Source organism: Stylophora pistillata, chromosome 13 (genome assembly GCF_964205215.1).
Source record: "Stylophora pistillata chromosome 13, jaStyPist1.2, whole genome shotgun sequence".
NCBI classification, from domain to species: Eukaryota; Metazoa; Cnidaria; class Anthozoa; order Scleractinia; family Pocilloporidae; genus Stylophora; species Stylophora pistillata.
Window position 1 is genome coordinate 12,457,670 of NC_142531.1, and position 18,909 is coordinate 12,476,578.

The 18,909-nt window shown below is 36.5% G+C and overlaps 1 protein-coding gene across 1 annotated transcript; it reads right to left on the reverse strand.

Moving 5' to 3' along the window:
* Window positions 1-156: 156 nt before the first annotated feature.
* On the reverse strand, window positions 157-18,059 carry LOC111336547 (ARF GTPase-activating protein GIT2). Its single transcript, XM_022942657.2, has 21 exons — window positions 17,875-18,059; window positions 17,595-17,728; window positions 14,170-14,282; window positions 12,605-12,710; window positions 11,876-11,962; window positions 11,033-11,163; window positions 10,600-10,694; window positions 8,182-8,227; window positions 7,535-7,586; window positions 7,007-7,079; window positions 6,384-6,481; window positions 5,890-6,001; window positions 5,456-5,562; window positions 5,169-5,207; window positions 4,602-4,685; window positions 4,078-4,146; window positions 3,706-3,792; window positions 3,310-3,559; window positions 2,733-2,925; window positions 2,536-2,599; window positions 157-2,378 (listed from the first exon to the last, which is right to left on the reverse strand). Exons 1-21 carry the CDS (start codon window positions 17,933-17,935, stop codon window positions 2,181-2,183), a joined length of 2,199 nt encoding a protein of 732 aa, XP_022798392.1. The 5' UTR covers window positions 17,936-18,059; the 3' UTR covers window positions 157-2,180.
* Between the last annotated feature and the right edge of the window lie 850 nt (window positions 18,060-18,909).

Genomic DNA, 18,909 nt, shown 5'->3' on the forward strand with positions numbered 1-18,909 from the left:
ATGAAAACGGACGACAATCAAATACCTGTGGGTTACCCGGGGGATGGTGAAGCTTCGAATTAATTGGTGCATAATGCTTTCTATCAAGGTTTCGTCGGAAAAGCTTCTACCTCGGGTGGGGTTTATGATAATTACGACCACCAATCGCAGAAACAATTACTGAATACTATACGTTCTTTTAATCATCTTCACTTTTAAATCACACGCTATATTTAATATGTAGTTAAGTACAATTTATCATAATAATTTTCTTTATCATATGGTACACGATCACGAATAACATACTTTGAAAAGAAGCCGAGTCATCACGCACCCACGCCGTACAAAAATTTGAACGAGGAAAAGTGATAACATGGCGTCGCCGGTTCTATTTTTCAGCATACCGACTTTATTTGGAGTTCAAATTTTGAACGGTTACGTGTCTGAATTTTCAAACGGTGGCATGGGACTAAGAGGAAGCTGTACCTAATTGAACGAAAGTTTCTAATAGATCCGTTCGGTAATGTGTAACCGTAGTCTTGGTTAATAATCTGTTCATGTTGTCCTTCAGCAGCATTGTTGAAATATATATAAATTAATCGAATGAAGCCTTACACTGCTGTAAAAAGTAAAATGTTTCATAAATCCGAGCTTTCGCCGATCAACGGCAACATCAGTCTTGGTTGTTTATACCTCTACCCTTCTTCAAAACTCTAGTCGACTTTGAGTTGTTGCGAAATATAGGCTGTTGATTCAAGCCAACCAGAATTTCTAACACTAATCTGCATTCCTTGCATGTATCAAAAGAGGTCTCCTTGCCGAGCAAGCTCTGGATGTCAGTTCCTAATATGATTTCCCACCAAGTCGGAAAGGAAAAAATGGGGGCCTCTGTAAACCCGTGAGAGAAAACGGGGGGAAGGAGAGGGGAAGTGGGACAGGGAACCTTTGGCTAAGAAAGTAAATTGAAGTGCAAATGATAAGCTTTTGAATGGAATGTTCAAAGCTTGCCCACAGTAATAAAAAGCCCTTAGACCACACGTAATAACCACAACACCACATGTATGATATGTTCTCCACGGTTAAAACAAACTAGGACGATTTGGCAAGAATTACAATACAAGTCGATGACTATCTTTATACCCCGTTTCAAGTCCTAAATCATCGTCACCTTTTGGATTATATCGACCAGCCTGTTCAAAAGTGTTGTGATGAAAATAAATTACATTAAAAGTCGTCCAAGCTTTCCTGTATATACCCTTCAATGAACTGGTTGCCTATCGAGTGATTGTTTTCAAAATTCAGACATACCATACTTCGTTTAAAAAAAGAAGGCTCGCCCCACGGGCGTAGGAAAGCGAAATCTGCGTTATGGCCATTGACGCGGACGAGATAGTTTGGAATAGCCCGAGCAGGTTGAAGCCAGTTTCTGGCGGCCATAACACAACTTTCCATTATATGGGATGGCTCGATAGTGAGATTTAAAATAAATCCAAAAGCAGTGGGGTGTCTGAAATTTTCCTGTCCTTTCGGCGCAATTGACTTCTTTGGTATACCCTGAAAGTGACATTGACCTGCTTCGAAAGAAAGTTTCCAACACTAAGAAAATACTTTACATAATTTTACGATTTAAACTACAAACTACTATCATTACTAAATATCTGACTTTAATACTTATATGAACTTGTCTAATGTAAAATGCACACTATAACGCTGTTGCATCTTTCTGTAAGTTTACTAAGAAACCAACTTTGGATTGCAACATGTGACAACGACCAAGTTCTACTGCGCCACCAATCAAAAACTATTCAATGAAACACTACAAACAAACAAAAAAACAAGAATCAAATGAGAAAAAAGGAAACTTTGAGTTAAGAAAATGGATCGCCAGGCATTAATAGAGACTGACAGACAAGACTTATAAATTGGACAATGACTCAACTGAATTCCAAAAAACCTAATGGCAAAGTAGAACCTAATTATTACAGGAAAGTTTCATATCAGCTGCACTACTTTGACTTGAACCAATCATTTGAAGAATATCAGTATCTGGACTAAAACTGAAACCATTCATTCAAACAAATAGCACTCTGTTAGACAGAGATGATTTCTCCGTCTCCCAGCAAAGTGAGAAATCCTAGAGATGCCGCGGAGACCCTTTTTGTGGAATCTCTGGTTGCCAGTTCCTCAGAAAATAAGACCTTCTAGTCAACTGAAAACGTGGTGACAAGTTGTTTTGCAGCTTTAGCAATATCGTAAGCGCACTGTATGACCTGCTGAGTGAGAAACGCCATATCTACCGTGTTACCAGGCAATACAGCACTCTTGCATTCTACCTGCAGCCTAGCGGCGCTGCTCTTCATCAGCTGCAGCGAGACACGCATACTGTCCACATCTGGGTCCTGAAAAAAAGAAAAACGGTCAATCTTTGTAATTATTGATATAATGTTTTCTAACAATGCAAACAGCTAAGCTCCTCTGCGCGACAAACAAGCATAGGGAGCTTCCATATGAAAGACCAAATCAGCTTTGAAACCAAAATAAAGTCAAATATGATACCTCTGGAAATAAGCTAGCCATGTCATTAACAGCGGTGAAAATATTACTTGAACAGGGAATAAAACTGGAACAAAAACATAAGACAATTAGTGAATTCTATGGTTCAGCATGATAAATAACATGAACTTACATTCAGTCTCGACATTGATCGAATTGAACTAAGCAATATAAAATGTACTGAGAGTTTGGATATTTACCAGCTGTGTCTTCCAGCTTGCGCTGATAGCAACAGTTCCTGAATTTTTTTGGTGATTTGTTCAGTGCACCGCACAACATCCTCTTGTGATGGCTGCGATTTGGAATCTTTCGTAGCTTCGTTGACCAAATCATCCACAGCATGGATCAACTTCTCAGCCTCCCGATCCAGTTGCTCGTCAAAAGGACTGTCCGCTGATTAAAAGAAAATGTCAGCATTCTTGTACCAACCGAAAAATAAAGAAGACGTTTCACACTACCAAGGAGTTTACTAAGTTACACATCATGGCTTTATAATATCTCTTTGATGTTGGCAGCAACTTTCTCGCGGGAAATTTCATTTCTGAAGTCTACCGCGACGCTGCAAAAAAGCAGATGTTCATGTCTTCATCTTAAGACGGACAACTGGCTGATGTTCCCTGTTACAGGCCTTTGCGATGATTTCTTACACGGATACACTCTAATGAACCGACACTTTTTTCCCTCCAAATATATATTCAAAATCTCTTAATTTCGCAAACTTTCTGAAATATTTCGACGAATGGAAAATATGAATGTAAACATGAAAAACGCACTTACAAGAAATCATTCTCTCATGTTCCCTCATCTCTTCAATATTGAGATATCTTCGTTCTCCGTCCGGGTCATCCGGCGAGTCCGTTACATTATCGTAAGGATTGACTTTTTTAGTTTTGGTCATTTCCCCGGCCTGAGACTTCCCTAGGGGAGTGTGTTGAGCAGTACGGTTTAAAAGGGAGCCCGGGGCGGCATACGGTTCTATGTTTTCGATGTCCACGTGATCCTCTTCGTCACTGACGTCTGGGTAAGCCTGGGTAAATGAAAAATAACAATTCACACTCCTAGCACTCGCCTGCAAAACGCAAAGCAAGAACGCCGGCTTTGTGGGCTAAGCTATATTAGTCTTTTTCATGGTAAATTTGTTCAACTTGGCATAAATAAGTTAGTGATACTTACTGGCGGCGCAAACACACTGTCATCACTGCCATTAAGTATTCCTAATTGACTTCTCAAGTTCTTATTTTCGTCTTCCAACTTATGAACCTAAAAAAGAAAACACGAAAAAAAACATTTATTTTTGTACGGATAATGTGAAATGGCCACTGAACGAGTAACTTCCACTTAGCTGATCTACAGGATACTGGTATCTTCTCCAAAATGTTGACTATGTGTCGGTCATGTAAGAGAGAGGGGAGATCAAATCTAAACTGACTACTTTGGCTATTTAATACAAAGTTTGGATCCTAATACACCAAAAGTGTGTGTAGTACCCTCTCTCAACCCAAACTAGTAATTGACTATTTGTAGCTTCAGTTATGATTTCCTCACCATTGCTTGAAGATTCTGAATTTCGTGACTCTGGTTCGCATTAACTTGTAGAAGCTGTTGTACTCGAGCCTTTAAAAATGAAGCAAAAGAAGGCATTTCAGTCAATCGTAAACAAATGGTAGACAAAACTATACTCAGCCATTTCGGAATTGTTGATTAGGAGGGAATCTCTTTAGGCGGGAGAAGAAAGAGAGAAAGCCCATCTAAAGATTTGGAGCAATAGTTTTACAGGTCTCAATAATGTAAGCCGCATATTGGCAACACGGCATATTTCTTTTGAAATATCAGTTCACCTGCGCAAAAACAAACAAACAAAACCAAAAACAAAACAAACAAGCAAACGGGAAAGACTAGGGCCAACAATCACGAGAACCTTTAGGATTTAACCTTAAGAAGAGAGCGCTTTTGAAAAATTTTGGCAAAGTAATCATCTTCTCGTAAAAGCCCCCTTAAATTAAAAATGTTTCACGAGTTACTTACGTACTACGTACTATAAGGGACCTTTTACACTGAAGTGCACCTACATTAGCTGTCGCCAGAGCACTTTCCACCGCTACATAGCGTTCCAAAGGAACGGAGTCATCAGCCAGAAAGCTTGTAGTTGTTCCCTGCAAGCATAGAGAGAGTGAAATAAAGTCGACTAAATTAAATCAATTTTCAATTGATTGTCAAAGGACACACTAAGTTGCATCATCTTCACTTTTCTGCGGTGTACGTTTGGTTGACAAAAGTCTGGCGCCCTCTCAACCCAGCCAGTGAGAAAGAAAAACTCAAATTGATCAAACTTAAACCTCAGTCACTAGCATTTTCCTTTTTGGGACTGGTAACATGTGTAATGCATACTTGTTCTCTGTTCTACTTGGCCGTATAATCAAACGAAAAAAGCCGAAAAGCGACTGTACTGTACGCCAGCAATACTCACTTTGAAATGTGTGAAAGAATACATGTAGACGCATGTATATCATTGACCATCTAGTTGATTGTTGTATTTCATACCACTTCAAATTTAAAGATGACCTGTGTTTATTTTGCTAAGGTACAAGTAATCGAGATAAACACATCATGGCAGTATTACTATAAGAGGTGCCCACCTTTTCGATCTGCACTTTAGTAGTCATTGCTGAGGGGTTCTGAAATAAGTAACAGTTATATGTTAGAAAGAATAAAACTTTTAACTTGACTCTTCAATTATCAAATTGCCATAAGAAAATCATTTCCATAGGCTCAAGACACCAGAGAAATGAATCACAAACGAAATGCAACAAAGCAAAAAACAATCACGATTGAGAGAGATTTGCTTGTTTGATGGTATGTCACGAACGAGAAACTGCGACACTAGAATGAGGAAAACAATAATTCAGGAAGATGATTCTGATACCTCCGGCGTGGATTCCTTATCCACTGGTTCCTCGTCGGATGGTACTTCGTCATATTCGTGATCATATGCATCTTCTTCAATTGGGAAAATGTGTGATTCAACGAAACCTAACAAAGTACCAAACGCCAGAAAAATGAGTATAAACCAGGGAAAAATGGTATTAAAACAACAAACAAAATAGTAGACAAACTGCAATGACAACTTGTATGCAGGGCTCAAAGATCCCCGCAACCCACGTGTCTAAGATAGGTAGATTAAGATACTGAGCGAGCGAGTTAACTTGCTTTTTTACCAACTGGGCTGAGCCCTACATAAGCTACAATGAACGTGCTTGAACTCAGAGTTGACTCAACCTGTATAAAACTGTAAACATTGGGGAAGTGAGTTGCAGTCAGTATGTCATCATGAATTAATTTTATTAAAACGTACAGTACCTTGAGTTAAGTCAGGATTGGAGTCTTGTTCTCTCCGTCTTGCGTCATTCAGTATATCAATGATTAATGTTGCAAATTCTTTTGCATTAAACAATGCTAACTTTTGCCTTCCCTGAAAACCACCCAAACTGAATTAATGATCTAGATCAACACCCTCAATATATTGGGGGCTTGGAAGGATCAAAATTGAATAGTTAAAAAGGTTTTGAAATTTTACCAATCTTAAAATGATAATGAGAACAATAACAATAATAATAATAATAATAATAATAATAATAAGAATAATTACAATAATAATGATAATAATGATACTGATGATAGATAATGAAATTTTACGGGATAAGGAATTTATCAGGAAACTCTTCCCCTAACAATTCTTTTCAATCACACCCCATATCCAGATAAAATCAGGTTTTGAGAAGAGAGGACCATAATTATATTGGTAGGATATTTGTTTATGAGCATGTTATGTTCTCTTGAATCTTCTAATTTACCTGGTTTCTTGTTGAAGAGAATGAAGGATTAACTGGAAGAAATGGCACTGTTGTTGTATCACTAACAAGAGCACTGTGATTCTGTGTTGCTAGCCAAACTGAAAAAATAATATTTGAAACAAGTTAAAGACTGTCCAATATAATTATTCCACACATTCTGTGACTAATCCATTGATGGAACTCTGCCTTATAAAACATATGGATTACATTTTGCCCAACATATTTTGCTGGGTTGCACATGGACCTCACCCACATCATTCTAGGGTATGGTATTGGAGAGAAATCTTCAAAAAGGATGTGGTTCCACCCGGACCCTGTTGTGATACAGACCAAGCTAAACTGCATTTAAAGAATTCAAAACCATTGTAAACTAATCTTTCAAGTCCTGGTTATACCAGGAAATGATGTTGGGCTCATATAATTGCCAAATCTAACACCTTGAAGGTGCTTATGAATCAAAATTGCTAACCTACAGTTGTGAAATATGCACCTGAGGTGCACAAATTGACAAGGATGTTAATGATTACAATAGCAAGAACTGATCTGCGTACTCAAGATAGATCAAGTTCAAATGTTTCCTCATGTCAAGCTAAAATTATACTGTGTTTATTACAGCTGAATACCTGCATCACACTCTCTTCTATCTACTTCATCATACACATCAGATGCCAGTTCTTCAAAGAGATGATGACTTAACTAAGGATAAACCAAGCGAAAAAAAAAAAAACTTTAAAGAAGTCCCAGTGACCAAACCTATGCAGAAGTAACATTGACTTAAATTCAGTTTTGAAATGTTTACCCTTAACTCTCAAGATCTGATTTTTAATCCTCCCCTCTAGCTGCGACTCATATCCTTGTAAATTAGTAATAAGAATTTGGTGTTAGGTCAAGAAAATATCCTCTACCTGACAAGTTTGAATATTCTCATTACCTGTTTGCAGGATAATGTAAGGATATTTTAGGGAGAGGTTACATGTTCATCAACTCTACAAGTTGAAAGAATAATTATAGTTATAATTATTTTAAATAACAATCACTTAACCAAAAAGACAAGTTGTTGAGAAGTATGGGATTTGGATTCCAAAACAAGTAACTTAAAATAAGGTGGCTTTCTGTCACCAGATGCTTTTGATAAATTTTTATGTACTTACAGCTTGTAGCTTTAACTTTGCTTTTTGAGCATCATCTGATAAATCCAGCCGGCTGTTGAAGTATCACAAAAGAAGACTTAAAGATGAATTACATGTACAGCTGTAATAATAAATTGAAGCATTTGGTGTAAAAATAGATACTAGTTTATAAATAATTCGATAATTATTCAGAAAAAGATTGATTTTAAGAATCAATGCCTCCTTCTCCAGTGCTAGTGTCCTAAGCAGCTATTCTTTGGGGTGTGACGTAATATTGCCCCAAAAGTGATGGTTTCTCAGGACCAAACTTAATTCATCTCTCTGTAGAGGCCAATCACAGTTGAACCCTCCATTCTTAAGAGAACCTCTCACACCAAGTTAAAGAAAAGTTAAAGCTCTGTTCTAATGCAACAGTTAGACACTAGATTAAGCAGAAGGACATCCAAACAAATCTGTGGTATAATTTCCATATCTCAATATCAGTGGGGAAATTTCTGATAGTTACTATGTGAAAAGGCACATTGTTGAGTTTTGGGTGTGATTAACTTGGCTCATAATATTTATTAAAAGCAGAGCTGATGTACTCATCAAGATCCACAGACTGTATTTGTCAGGAGATTAAAATTAATACAAAGAGCTACTTGAGAAAACTGAGCAAAGCACAAGACCTGTCTGCCATGGTCGGTATAAGGTAATGAATGCCATTTTGATGATCTGAAATAAAACAGACACACATGTAAAGAACAGTAAAATGTGTATCAAATGTTTGTTGGTTTACACGGTAATCGCAGCTTACCTCCACAACCTACACAACATACAGGACTGTCTCTAGTACAGAAGTAACTTCACCTTAAACACGAAGGCGCGCTATATAAGGAAGTCTTCCCTGGGAAGACCTAGGCTCATTTGTCACTCACCGTTGACGTGTGCGGGTCAAATTTAAATGCTGGTAGACGAACAAAAGGAGCTAATGAGATATCTATTGTTTACTTCCACCAGCATGGTGGCATGAGGTAACGTGCGAACCACTGACTTCGATCTCAAATTTACCACCACAAATAAAGACAGTTTCAATTGGAGAAAGGAAATACAAATCTCAAAAATTCTTGTATTGTGGTGAAGACATAAAATAATTTTGAGGAATGCGCTCGCTGTTTACTGCTTTGGAGTAGCTGTAGCTCAAGCTGACTTGACTCTTAGAGTTCTACATCACACGACGGTTGATTGAAAAATGGTCCAGTGGGACCTAAGGCTCCTTTTATAGCGCGCCTTCGTGTTTAAGGTCATAACACTAAGTGCAGTCCAACAAAGGAAGACTTTGACAAAATGTCAACATATAAGTGCTTCTTGTCACAAATCCACTTTAAAATTTATCCTTCACACAAATTCTTAAAGGAAAAGCACATACACATCAATCATATTAACTCAGTGCCAAGTAGGGCAATCAAATTCTGAACAAAACAAAACATAACTTTAAAAGATTGAAGTAACATACTAAAAATGGCTGCCAAGAAAAATATGAATATTTTCAAGGAATTATACTAATTGCTGTGTGATGGTCAAGGTGCTTGGGATTCTTATGAATTAAGTATTGCAGACAGCAATGCCTAAAGTTTTGATCTCTGGTGCTGATATCAAGGGGGAAATATTGACTTTCACTGTCAGAGGGCATTTAAACTTTAATTCCTATTTTTATATGTGATTATTTTTTAACATCTTCAACATCAGAGAAAAGAAACCCAAGATCCCAGAAACAACCATTTTTTTTTATCAAATTAGTTACTTGAGTATGACATCTCACACTGACAAATTCCACTGATACAAGGTAGCTTACATATCAGATAAATTCCAATTTCATTACAGAGAAGACAATGCTTCCATACATTTCATTGAGGCCACTGCCACAAATAGCGCAAAAATCATATTTTGATGTTGATGCACACACTTTGCATAAACAGATATATAATCTACCATAAAATGTTTTGAAAAACAATATGGTGTAAAGACTTGGTGTTATTGATTGTTGAAATATAAAAGTACATGCAAATCATGAACTTGTGTGAGGAGTCAGCCTATTGCCTAGTAACTAGGGGTGGGGTGGGGGGTATAAATTACCTATCAGATGGACTGATACTCTTTACAGTTCATCTTGATGGAGATAAACATTTTTTGGAGGCTCAGATAAGATTAATCAAAGGGTTATAAATCTATGAAAAGTGCTTTGTGATTTTGATTTGTAGATTACCATGGCCCAGTAATGTTTGGGGTACTAAATCAGTTCTACATATTTTAATTACCAAAATAATGCAAAATATGGCTTGAAAAGAAAACCTCACTGACAGACTCCAAGTGAAGCTAATAATTGCTTGAATGGAGAACTTCTGTTTGCCAGCAGATATTACTTGAATTTTTTTTTTTTACCCTTTACACCCTAACAGATGTGTTCATATTCTCCAAACTGTTCTCTGTACAGTTCCTAAGGTAATGACAAGGTATATGTGCATGATCCTTCGCAGTAAAGCACTATTTAAGCAATAGTGAAAATCAGACCTGAAAAAAATTCAGGCCTGTACGGGATTCGAACCACTGACCTCTGCGATACTAGTGCAGCGCTCTACCAATTGAGCTAAGAAGCCAACTGGGAGCAGGCCATCAAATTAATTCGACATAAACCCGTAAGATGATAAATCAAACAACAAACATATGAAATACATATATATGAACTGCGGTTATGAAACGTATATGTGCACGATCCTTCGCAGTAAAGCACTATTTAAGCAATAGTGAAAATCAGACCTGAAAAAAATTCAGGCCTGTACGGGATTCGAACAAGGAGGCCTGTACAATTCAGGCCTGTACGGGATTCAACAAGGAGAATTTGCTTGACAATTATAAGCTTCTTAAATTGATGATCATTTCCTTTATTACAAGAAATTAAAAAAGCCAGTCACTCTTAGGGGTTAAACTGTTATCAAGTGTTGAAGTGTCTTCACAACAGATAACTTTTGAAGTTTTCAACAAAAGACTGTGCAGATTAAAATCAAACTAAAAACAATTCGTAAATGAAAGATAAGTCATTCATTTACCAGGTCTTCTGCCACATAAATAATACGTAAGTCTGTCTGTAAGCTCAAACTGAACTTCTATGAGTCGCTGCGCAATATTTGAATAACCAGCCTCCCTGAAAAAACCAAGAGCATAAAACATTGAACCTGCTTTCCATGTAATAAATTTTAGGGCATCAGTTAGTGCTCTTTAAGCTTTAACCTTGACAATTCTGAACACAACCTCCACTTAAAAAAAAAAAAAACTATTCAAATAAGTAACAACAGATTTCCAGGTACATGTAAAGCAGACAAAGTGAGGAATGGTGATCTGTGATGAAGTAACATAGTTGTCATGGAGGAGCGGAGAGCCTCCATGACACTTTGCCAATGAAATCAGGACAAGTCACCGAGACACAATGTATGTATGGGATAATTGACTGAGGTGCAACACACCACCAAACATGACACTTACATGGCATAATCCACAGGTGTCTTTCCATTAATGTCCGGCTTTGTGGGATCAGCACCATGTACAATAAGGAGTTCCACCTGTAAAGGTTGCCCAGCATTAGCTGCCACATGAAGAGGAGTATTGCCTCTATCCTGTTGGGTGAGCAATGACAATGATATCATCTATCCATCAATGAAAAACTATGTTAAAAAATGACGATTGCCCTTCAACCTTTTTACATGAAATAATCAGCTATAGTCTCTGGTCTTGAAAGTACCAGGCAACTAGGAGGATCAGAATAAACCTAATTCAGCTGCCAGTCTTTCATGGTTTACCGGTTGTTTCCAATTATAGATACAGTAAAAACCCATGTGTAAGAACCTAGTTTATTCTTCATGTCTGGCAAAATAGGTTCTTATGTTTAGGGGGATTTACTGACAACTTAGGCAAAACAGGTTCTTAATAGGTTCTTAAAATATCTAATGAAAATGCTATTAAATAATTAATTATAATACATGAATGCGAGCCATAAATACAGTGAGGAAACTGTATTGTGACATGTTTTATGGAAGTATCAAATGTATAGAAAACATTTATTTTATTGTTACAGACATATTTTGCTACATTGTTTCATTATCCAGAATGATCCTTCACATAAGAACCATGCAGGTTTTGCTGGGTAAACAGGTTCTTATATTTTTGGGTATTGAAATCCAAAATTTCTTCCAAAAAGGTTCTTAATTACAAGGTTCTTACACGTGGGTTTTAACTGTATTTCCTAAATTACCATAGGCAACTTCCTTTAGAATCTGTCAGTGGTAATTATTGAAATTAGTTGAATAGTATTTTTGAAAGTTAACGTACTGGATGAAAATAATTCGGGCGAGCACCAAGTGAGAGAAGTCTCAAACATGTCTCTAAATTTCCTGTTCTTACACTTGAGTGAAGTTGCTGCAAAGCAAAATATAAAATAAATTGTTGCTTTAATTTCATACAGTGCCTCTTCATGGACTTAATATGATATACATTGGAGAGCACACTAAATTTGACAAAACAACTTAACTTACATGTAGAATTAGAAAAGTGAAGAATTATGCTTTCCACTGACAACAGTAATCCATCACTATTGGCTGACATTAAAACTAAAAAAGTGATGTATATGTACACTTGTCAAACTTGTGCCTGTCTCTTGTGTTTCTTTCATAATGGAAGAGTCTCTACACAGGCTATAGTTTATACATTTGTACCACAGTACCACATCCTCAAAATCTTCACAAGAGTTATATTTGTACTTTTCTTAGTTTCAGGTTACAAAATTAACATTGATAAAACTGCATTTACATGTACATGGCAAACACATCCACTACATGCTAGGGCACCTAAAAAACACTAAGAAAGCAATTTAAAACAAATACAGGGTGTCTGCTAAAAATAAAACTAAATACAATGACTATAAAGAAAAGAAAAAGAAGAGAAAACTTAAGTGCGTACATGTATCTTGATTCAAAAAGTTCAAACTAAATGAACATTTGAACCACAACATTAAGATGTCAAAAGGAAACTGTGGTGCTTTCTGGGTATGCCACAACTCACCTGACTAAGGTCTGAGACAGTTATGGTATCATCATCTTTGCAAGGTAGCCGAGGGACAAATGCAAGCCTCTGATATTTTGCTTTGATGAAAGTGGACTTTGTGGGACTGAAAAAATATTGAGAACCTCTATCAGTGAGAATATGAGTTATTCAAATGACCAAATATAAACAACTGAACCACAATGTTACTCATTTCATTGATTTAATTGGTTGTAGGATTTCTGGTTTCAATTCAATTTTGTATCTCTCAATTCATCCCTAGGAATCACCTTTCAAATGGGAGATTCTAATGCTGTAAATCTAACAGTTGTCTAAATACCTCTCCCTAATCTATTTGAATTATTACATTTTTGGGGGGGAGAGGGGGATAGAGCTGTGCATCATCAATTGACCAGGGGGTAGTGGGGTGATTCTTTTTGCAGAAAAGGAGTAGGAATGTCTCCCAGACCATGCAACAGCAAGATTAATAATCGACCACATTACTGGTGTGTTAGGTTAACCTTCTGACCCCCTGAGAGTGACTACCATCTAATTTCTCCTTGAAAGATTACTGCTAAATCATATAGTAATGTATGATCACCACAGGGGAAGGTATGGAGAACATTGTGAAGAATACATGTATGTTTACTGATGTTAGAATGAAAAGGGTTAAAAGTGGTTGAGGCAACTGGCCTGGTAATGTGAACACCTTAGTTCAATTTGCAGCTGAAGTACATTTTCAGTGCTTGAAATACACGTATCTTATAAGGCGCATGTATACTGAGATGTGACACGGTTGATAGCCAGAAGTGCAGCAAAATCCAATTTTAAGTCATAGAAAGGGATTTCTCTCAATAAAGAAACAACAACTTTAACTTTAAATTTACAAGACATGTTTCGACATTCTCGTGTCATCTTCAGTTGCATATGAGCTTTTAACGGTTGTACATTTGAATTTATATTAAGGTACGTTATAAATTACGTGTCAGGGCTTATGTTACAACTTAAATATTAAAAACGTGAAAAATGAAAATAGCTCGCGCATAACTGGACCAAAAAAAAAAAATAGTAATAAACAAATAAATAAAAGAAAAAAGGAACAACATAATTAAAAGGAAAGAGACAAATCTTGATGCTTCAATTGCTGATTAAGAATGGGTTTTTCCCACTTAATATGCAATGCTTTTTTGATCTTAATTTGGAACTTTGAGGCAGCAGAATCTAAGATCGTGAAACATTCTGTATCATAAGAGTCAAGACAGGCTCTTGATGACTGCAGGTGCCTGTAAATATGTGAAGACTTGGCTGACAAGAGGTGCTCACGAACTCGTGTACAAATGTGGTGAGTGGTCTTACCAATGTAACTGGCATTACAGCCAGCACACGAAAATTTATTATTTATTCATATATTTATTTATTTATTTTTTGAAAAGGGTTTCATTTGACTATAGCCGTGATGCAAATATCATAATTGCTCCAATTCTGTCCTAAGTACTGCAGGTCCTCTATAACATTATTACAACCTAACTAGTGAGACCCTACATGTTTTTAAAACCCAGTGTAAAGCAATAATATACAGTACATACTGAACATGGTCTTTTTGGTTTGGTTTCCTTAATCCACTCTTCATCTGATTTGGATCCAAAAGTGAGTGTTCCCAAATTGAGTTTGCCCCATTTGTTACAAGCTGTCGTACCATCTAGAGAACAAAATGAAAGTCAGAATGAAAAAGTCTACAATGCATACCATTTCTGAAATGTGTATACCTGTCAACCACTGGGAAAGTGATATTTTGTAACACAAGATGTCATCATATCTAAAGACCTACCTGCGATATAACTCACACTAGATTTTGCTGAGAAGTAACTCCAGTTACATTGTGGTATTGAAAAAAGGTTACAATGTAGGTCCTTAATTACTGCCTATGCACTGAAGATGAGCAATGTGAAATTCATCAAAAATCCTCAAACTCTACCGGAGCTTAGGCCCAGTTAAACCTTTTTCAGAAAAAATGCTTTGTGATTTGAAGAGAACACAACAAGAACTTTACAAGAATTATAAAATTATGTATCTTAAGCATGGCAATGTGAACTTACAGTTGAAAGGTTGAAGCCCTGCATAAATCTTGTTTTTTAGATCTGTTCTCACCCAAGTGGCAAGAGAGGATGAGGTCAGAGACATATCTCTATGACCTATGAAAACTTCAAAATCTATTAAAGCTTTACACCACACTGGGAAGTTAAATTCATTTCTAGCTCCTATGGTAATTAAATCAATAATGTAGATATTCTGCACCAGGGTGGTTTCTGGCAATCAAGTTCTAAAAAAAGTAAAACATTTGCATCTGTTTCTCAAAACAAAGAAGTGTAAATGTTCAGTATACCATTCAAGATCTGAGCTCAATTGATTAAGCAGCACACACAAACAAGAATCAACAACAAATTACACCCAACTTCAGTTTTGACCTGCTTTTAAAACATTTTAATTTTTTTCCTTATTGCAAATAACACTAAAATGGTCTTGTTTGTAATTTTTTCATCTTTTGCCCTTGCTTTGTCCAATCAATAAGAGGCTCAGATAAAGCTTTTTTTGTAAACTTAAGGTTTAAATACTAGATTAGGGTAACTAAAGATAGTTATGCTGTGGCAAATTCTGTTGATAGTGACATAGTTTAAGCATGTAGTGTCAAATCACAGAGTGTTTCCAAAACTCAAATGATATTCTGTCCAAGTAATGGATTGCAGGGGTTTAGCTAGTTCATTGACTACATACCAAGACGAATTGGAATTTTTTTCTATTGGCGGCGGGGGGGGGGGGGGGGGAGGGAAAGTATATGTGAAAGTAAAGAAAATAGCTCGCACTGAGAAGTAAAATATTGCCATATTGCCTTCTGTAACACTAGCTCATCCAGCTTTGCCAAACTCCAAGAACATACAGATGGGGAAATGACATTTTAAAAACTACCCTTTACTAACACATCGCAAAGGAAAGCCATCAAGAGATATTAGCACAGGAGTAGCACAGGCCTATCAACACTTTTGCTTTCTGGTTCACTGGCATGTCAACTTACCCAAGGTACTCCTTTCATTGTTCTAATTCAACTTTCCTCCATTCAGTTATCATACAATACTTGCAATTAATTCAACTGTCCTTCATTCAGTTATCATACATCACTTGCAATTAGTTAATTTTCCTTTACTTGGGAAAGTAGAATTACAACATGATTGAGTACAAATAAGAAATGACCTTACAGTAGTTATATTATGTGATGCAATACACTGAACACAACAAACCTAGCACAGTGCACTCTGGTGAAATGCAATACATTCTGGTAAAAAGTGATGCATTCTGCTAAAAGGTGATGAATTCAAGAATTTGCACCCTCTTTAGATTCTTCTTAACCCTGATTACATTGTTGCTCGCTCGCTGCGCTTGCTGCACAGCAAAAATGAAGTAACAGCAGAATTATAAATCCCTCATCCTAATGTTTTAACATCTAATACTAGGGCACATTTTACTCACTACTCGTACTATGCTACCCACAAAATATCTGCAATTGTTAGATGCTAAACCATCAGATTAGGTCTATATAGTTTTGTCTCACAAAAGGAAATAAAATAAGGAAGAAAACTTGAATTCTCAAGAAAATTCATTTGCTTTTGAATTAGACAGTGTGACTTAGTATATATTGCTAAACATGTACTGTGTCCTGGGATGCAGGACATTAATCCAACTGCCAAGTGACTTCAAACTGCCAAGAATCGAAACTGTAAGATTTGGTAGGAATTCTATTAAATATAAGGGACCTCTCATCTGGTCGAAGTTACCAAGACACTTAAGAACGACAGAAACTCTAAATTCGTTCAAGAAGAACATAAGAAAAGTCGACCTTTCAACTCTCGTCGAGATTTAAATCTTAACTAAATAACGTTATAATATTTTTAATTATCTACTGTAAATAACTATTATCTACATATGTAAATGTATTAGACTTTTAAATTTTTTAGTGTCCCCCATTAGCTTATAGCTAAAAACATAGACACTTAAATAAAGTTTTTCATTCATTCATTCATGCAATCACTTGTAGGGTTACTTCCTTGTTGAATTTTTTAATAATTTTTAACTGTGGCTTAATTTCAAGATAGTCATAGCCAAGTTAGAGCCTCTGAAGTTTTCCTCATTCATTTGCAAAAAAAACAGGTCTCATTAAATTAAAATACTTTTTGCCTGTAACAGTTTCCCAGACATTGTTGTTGGGCAAAGTTTGGGGGTTTTCTATGGTTTTCACTTTGCATAATTACATGTATTACTTGAGGAGAAAGGCTCTTTAACTTTTATTAAAAATATTAAATCCTAACCATGTTAGGTTTAATTTCTTTATTAAAAAAAGGAAACTTGATGAAGGTGCAGAAATGTTTCTTCTCTTGCAATGAAATTTTCACAAATTATAAAATAGTCATATTAAATAATCAGCTCTGCTGAATAATTCACATGTCAAACTGATTTTAATTTTACGTTGAAAGGAGAAATATCACGATACATTTTTGAAACAAATTTACTTGTAATCAACGAGCAATTCACATCAAAAATGTAACTCTTTAAAAAAGGCGTTCTAAAACATCATTCTATACAAGCCGTGTCAGAATCTTGGCCCTCACTATCATAAGGAATAAAGTGTCATTTGTAACAAAAAAATCGCCTCTTCAAAAGACACGATCGAACGGCGTAATCTAGCTTTTAAGTAGACCTACAAAACACACCATAACAAGAAACTCGAATCTTTTTCAAATGCGCTTTTATACATTTTAGATTGTCTCGTAGGTTCAATGGCAAGTTAGATGGGAGCACTATAGAGCGAGTAATCAGAACAAATACAAATTGTGGACTCGATCGCACCAGTTGGATCATGAACAAAAATTTATCATAAACAATAAAGAAGCAGCAATTGAAACACTGCATATAAAATAAGCATGTTTGGCAAAGACGTAAGTATGATGAACTTCGTACGAACCGCTTGTAAAGTTGGACTCCAGGAAGAATGTCTCAAATGCTTTACTTGAGAAATATGACGACCCAAACTGCGGTGAACGCTACAGCATTCGTCGCAGATAAACACGCCTCGATTTACAGATGCCCATTCTGGTCCTATTTATGAAAAAATGTTCAAATTAATCTTTAATCCCCGAGATAAAAAATGAGATCTACAAACAACACAACCAAGAGTTACAGTAAATAAAGTGAGTAATTCGCGTGCTACTCTTCATGCGTGAGACATATAGGCATAAACCTACCAGGTGCACTACAGTCGGCACAGATCTCTGTCGAAGGGCTTAGCTTCATCCTTAAAGACATAATTTAAGCCATAAAGAAACTAAAAATCTAAGCAGACATGCCTCAATTAGACATGGCGAAGCATGCAACAACAACAGAACTTCTCCCACTTCCCTCTTTACTTCACACTTCGCATATCTGTGGTCAGCGTTGAACGAGTCAGTCATGCGTCCAAGGTCTCAGCATGGTTCGATGAAAGTCCGGTGCCACTCGGTTGATTTGAAAAGAGCCGAGGTATTTCCGATGACACCCATGTGGTATTTAGTGGCCGGGCGTCGTCACGAAGTCCGGAAATTGTCAAGGAACTCAGCCCGTATGGGGTTTAACTACATTTGACCTATTTCCGAAAAAATATATAAGATTAGATTGTGCATATGCTAGGGCTCCTAGGCCTCCTAACGACGAGAAACCTATGTTTTAGTAAACAAATTTTTGTGCCAGAGGATGAAAAAAGGCGATTTGCCACAAGCTTCGATACTGTGTATCATGGACCCAAGCTTTTCTTTCTAGAAGAATTTGTGGGGGAAGGTGGAGATAATAAATAGATGATAAGTAAACAGTCAAAGAAGGTACCCCTATACCTTTTACGTGGAGCGTGATTGGGCGATTTTTTTCCTCGTGAATCGTGATTTGATTTTTAATATTCGTGAATCGTGATTTAGGATGATAAGATCTTTTCATATCCACATGAACGAATTTTTTATCCAAAAGTCACCCGTGAATGAAGAGCTAAATTAAACAGGATTCGTGGACCATTTTGTCTTGCGTGATGAATTTCCGGCTATTATGTATGTTTTTCGCTATTACTTAAATAGCGCTATCTACTGAGAGGATCGTGCATCATATGTATGTAAGTATTGTTCTTAAACGGCTGTGGTTAGGTAAAGCGTTCATGTTAGGTCCATATCATGTCCCAACTGATAACTAATACATATTATTAAAAACTGGATCATTGGATAATGCAATTCAAGACTTTTTATTGGCTTAGTGATCAT

Bases quoted from the DNA above. Each gene is read 5' to 3' on its own strand.
- LOC111336547 (XM_022942657.2), bottom strand. From the start codon at position 17,935: ATGTCTTTAAGGATGAAGCTAAGCCCTTCGACAGAGATCTGTGCCGAC. The intron at 8,228-10,599 runs GTAAATGAATGA...GTTTTATTTCAG, and splicing joins TTTATGTGGCAGAAGACCTG to ATCATCAAAATGGCATTCAT. The intron at 2,600-2,732 runs GTAAATATCCAA...TTTTTGTTCCAG, and splicing joins CAAGCTGGAAGACACAGCTG to TTTTATTCCCTGTTCAAGTA.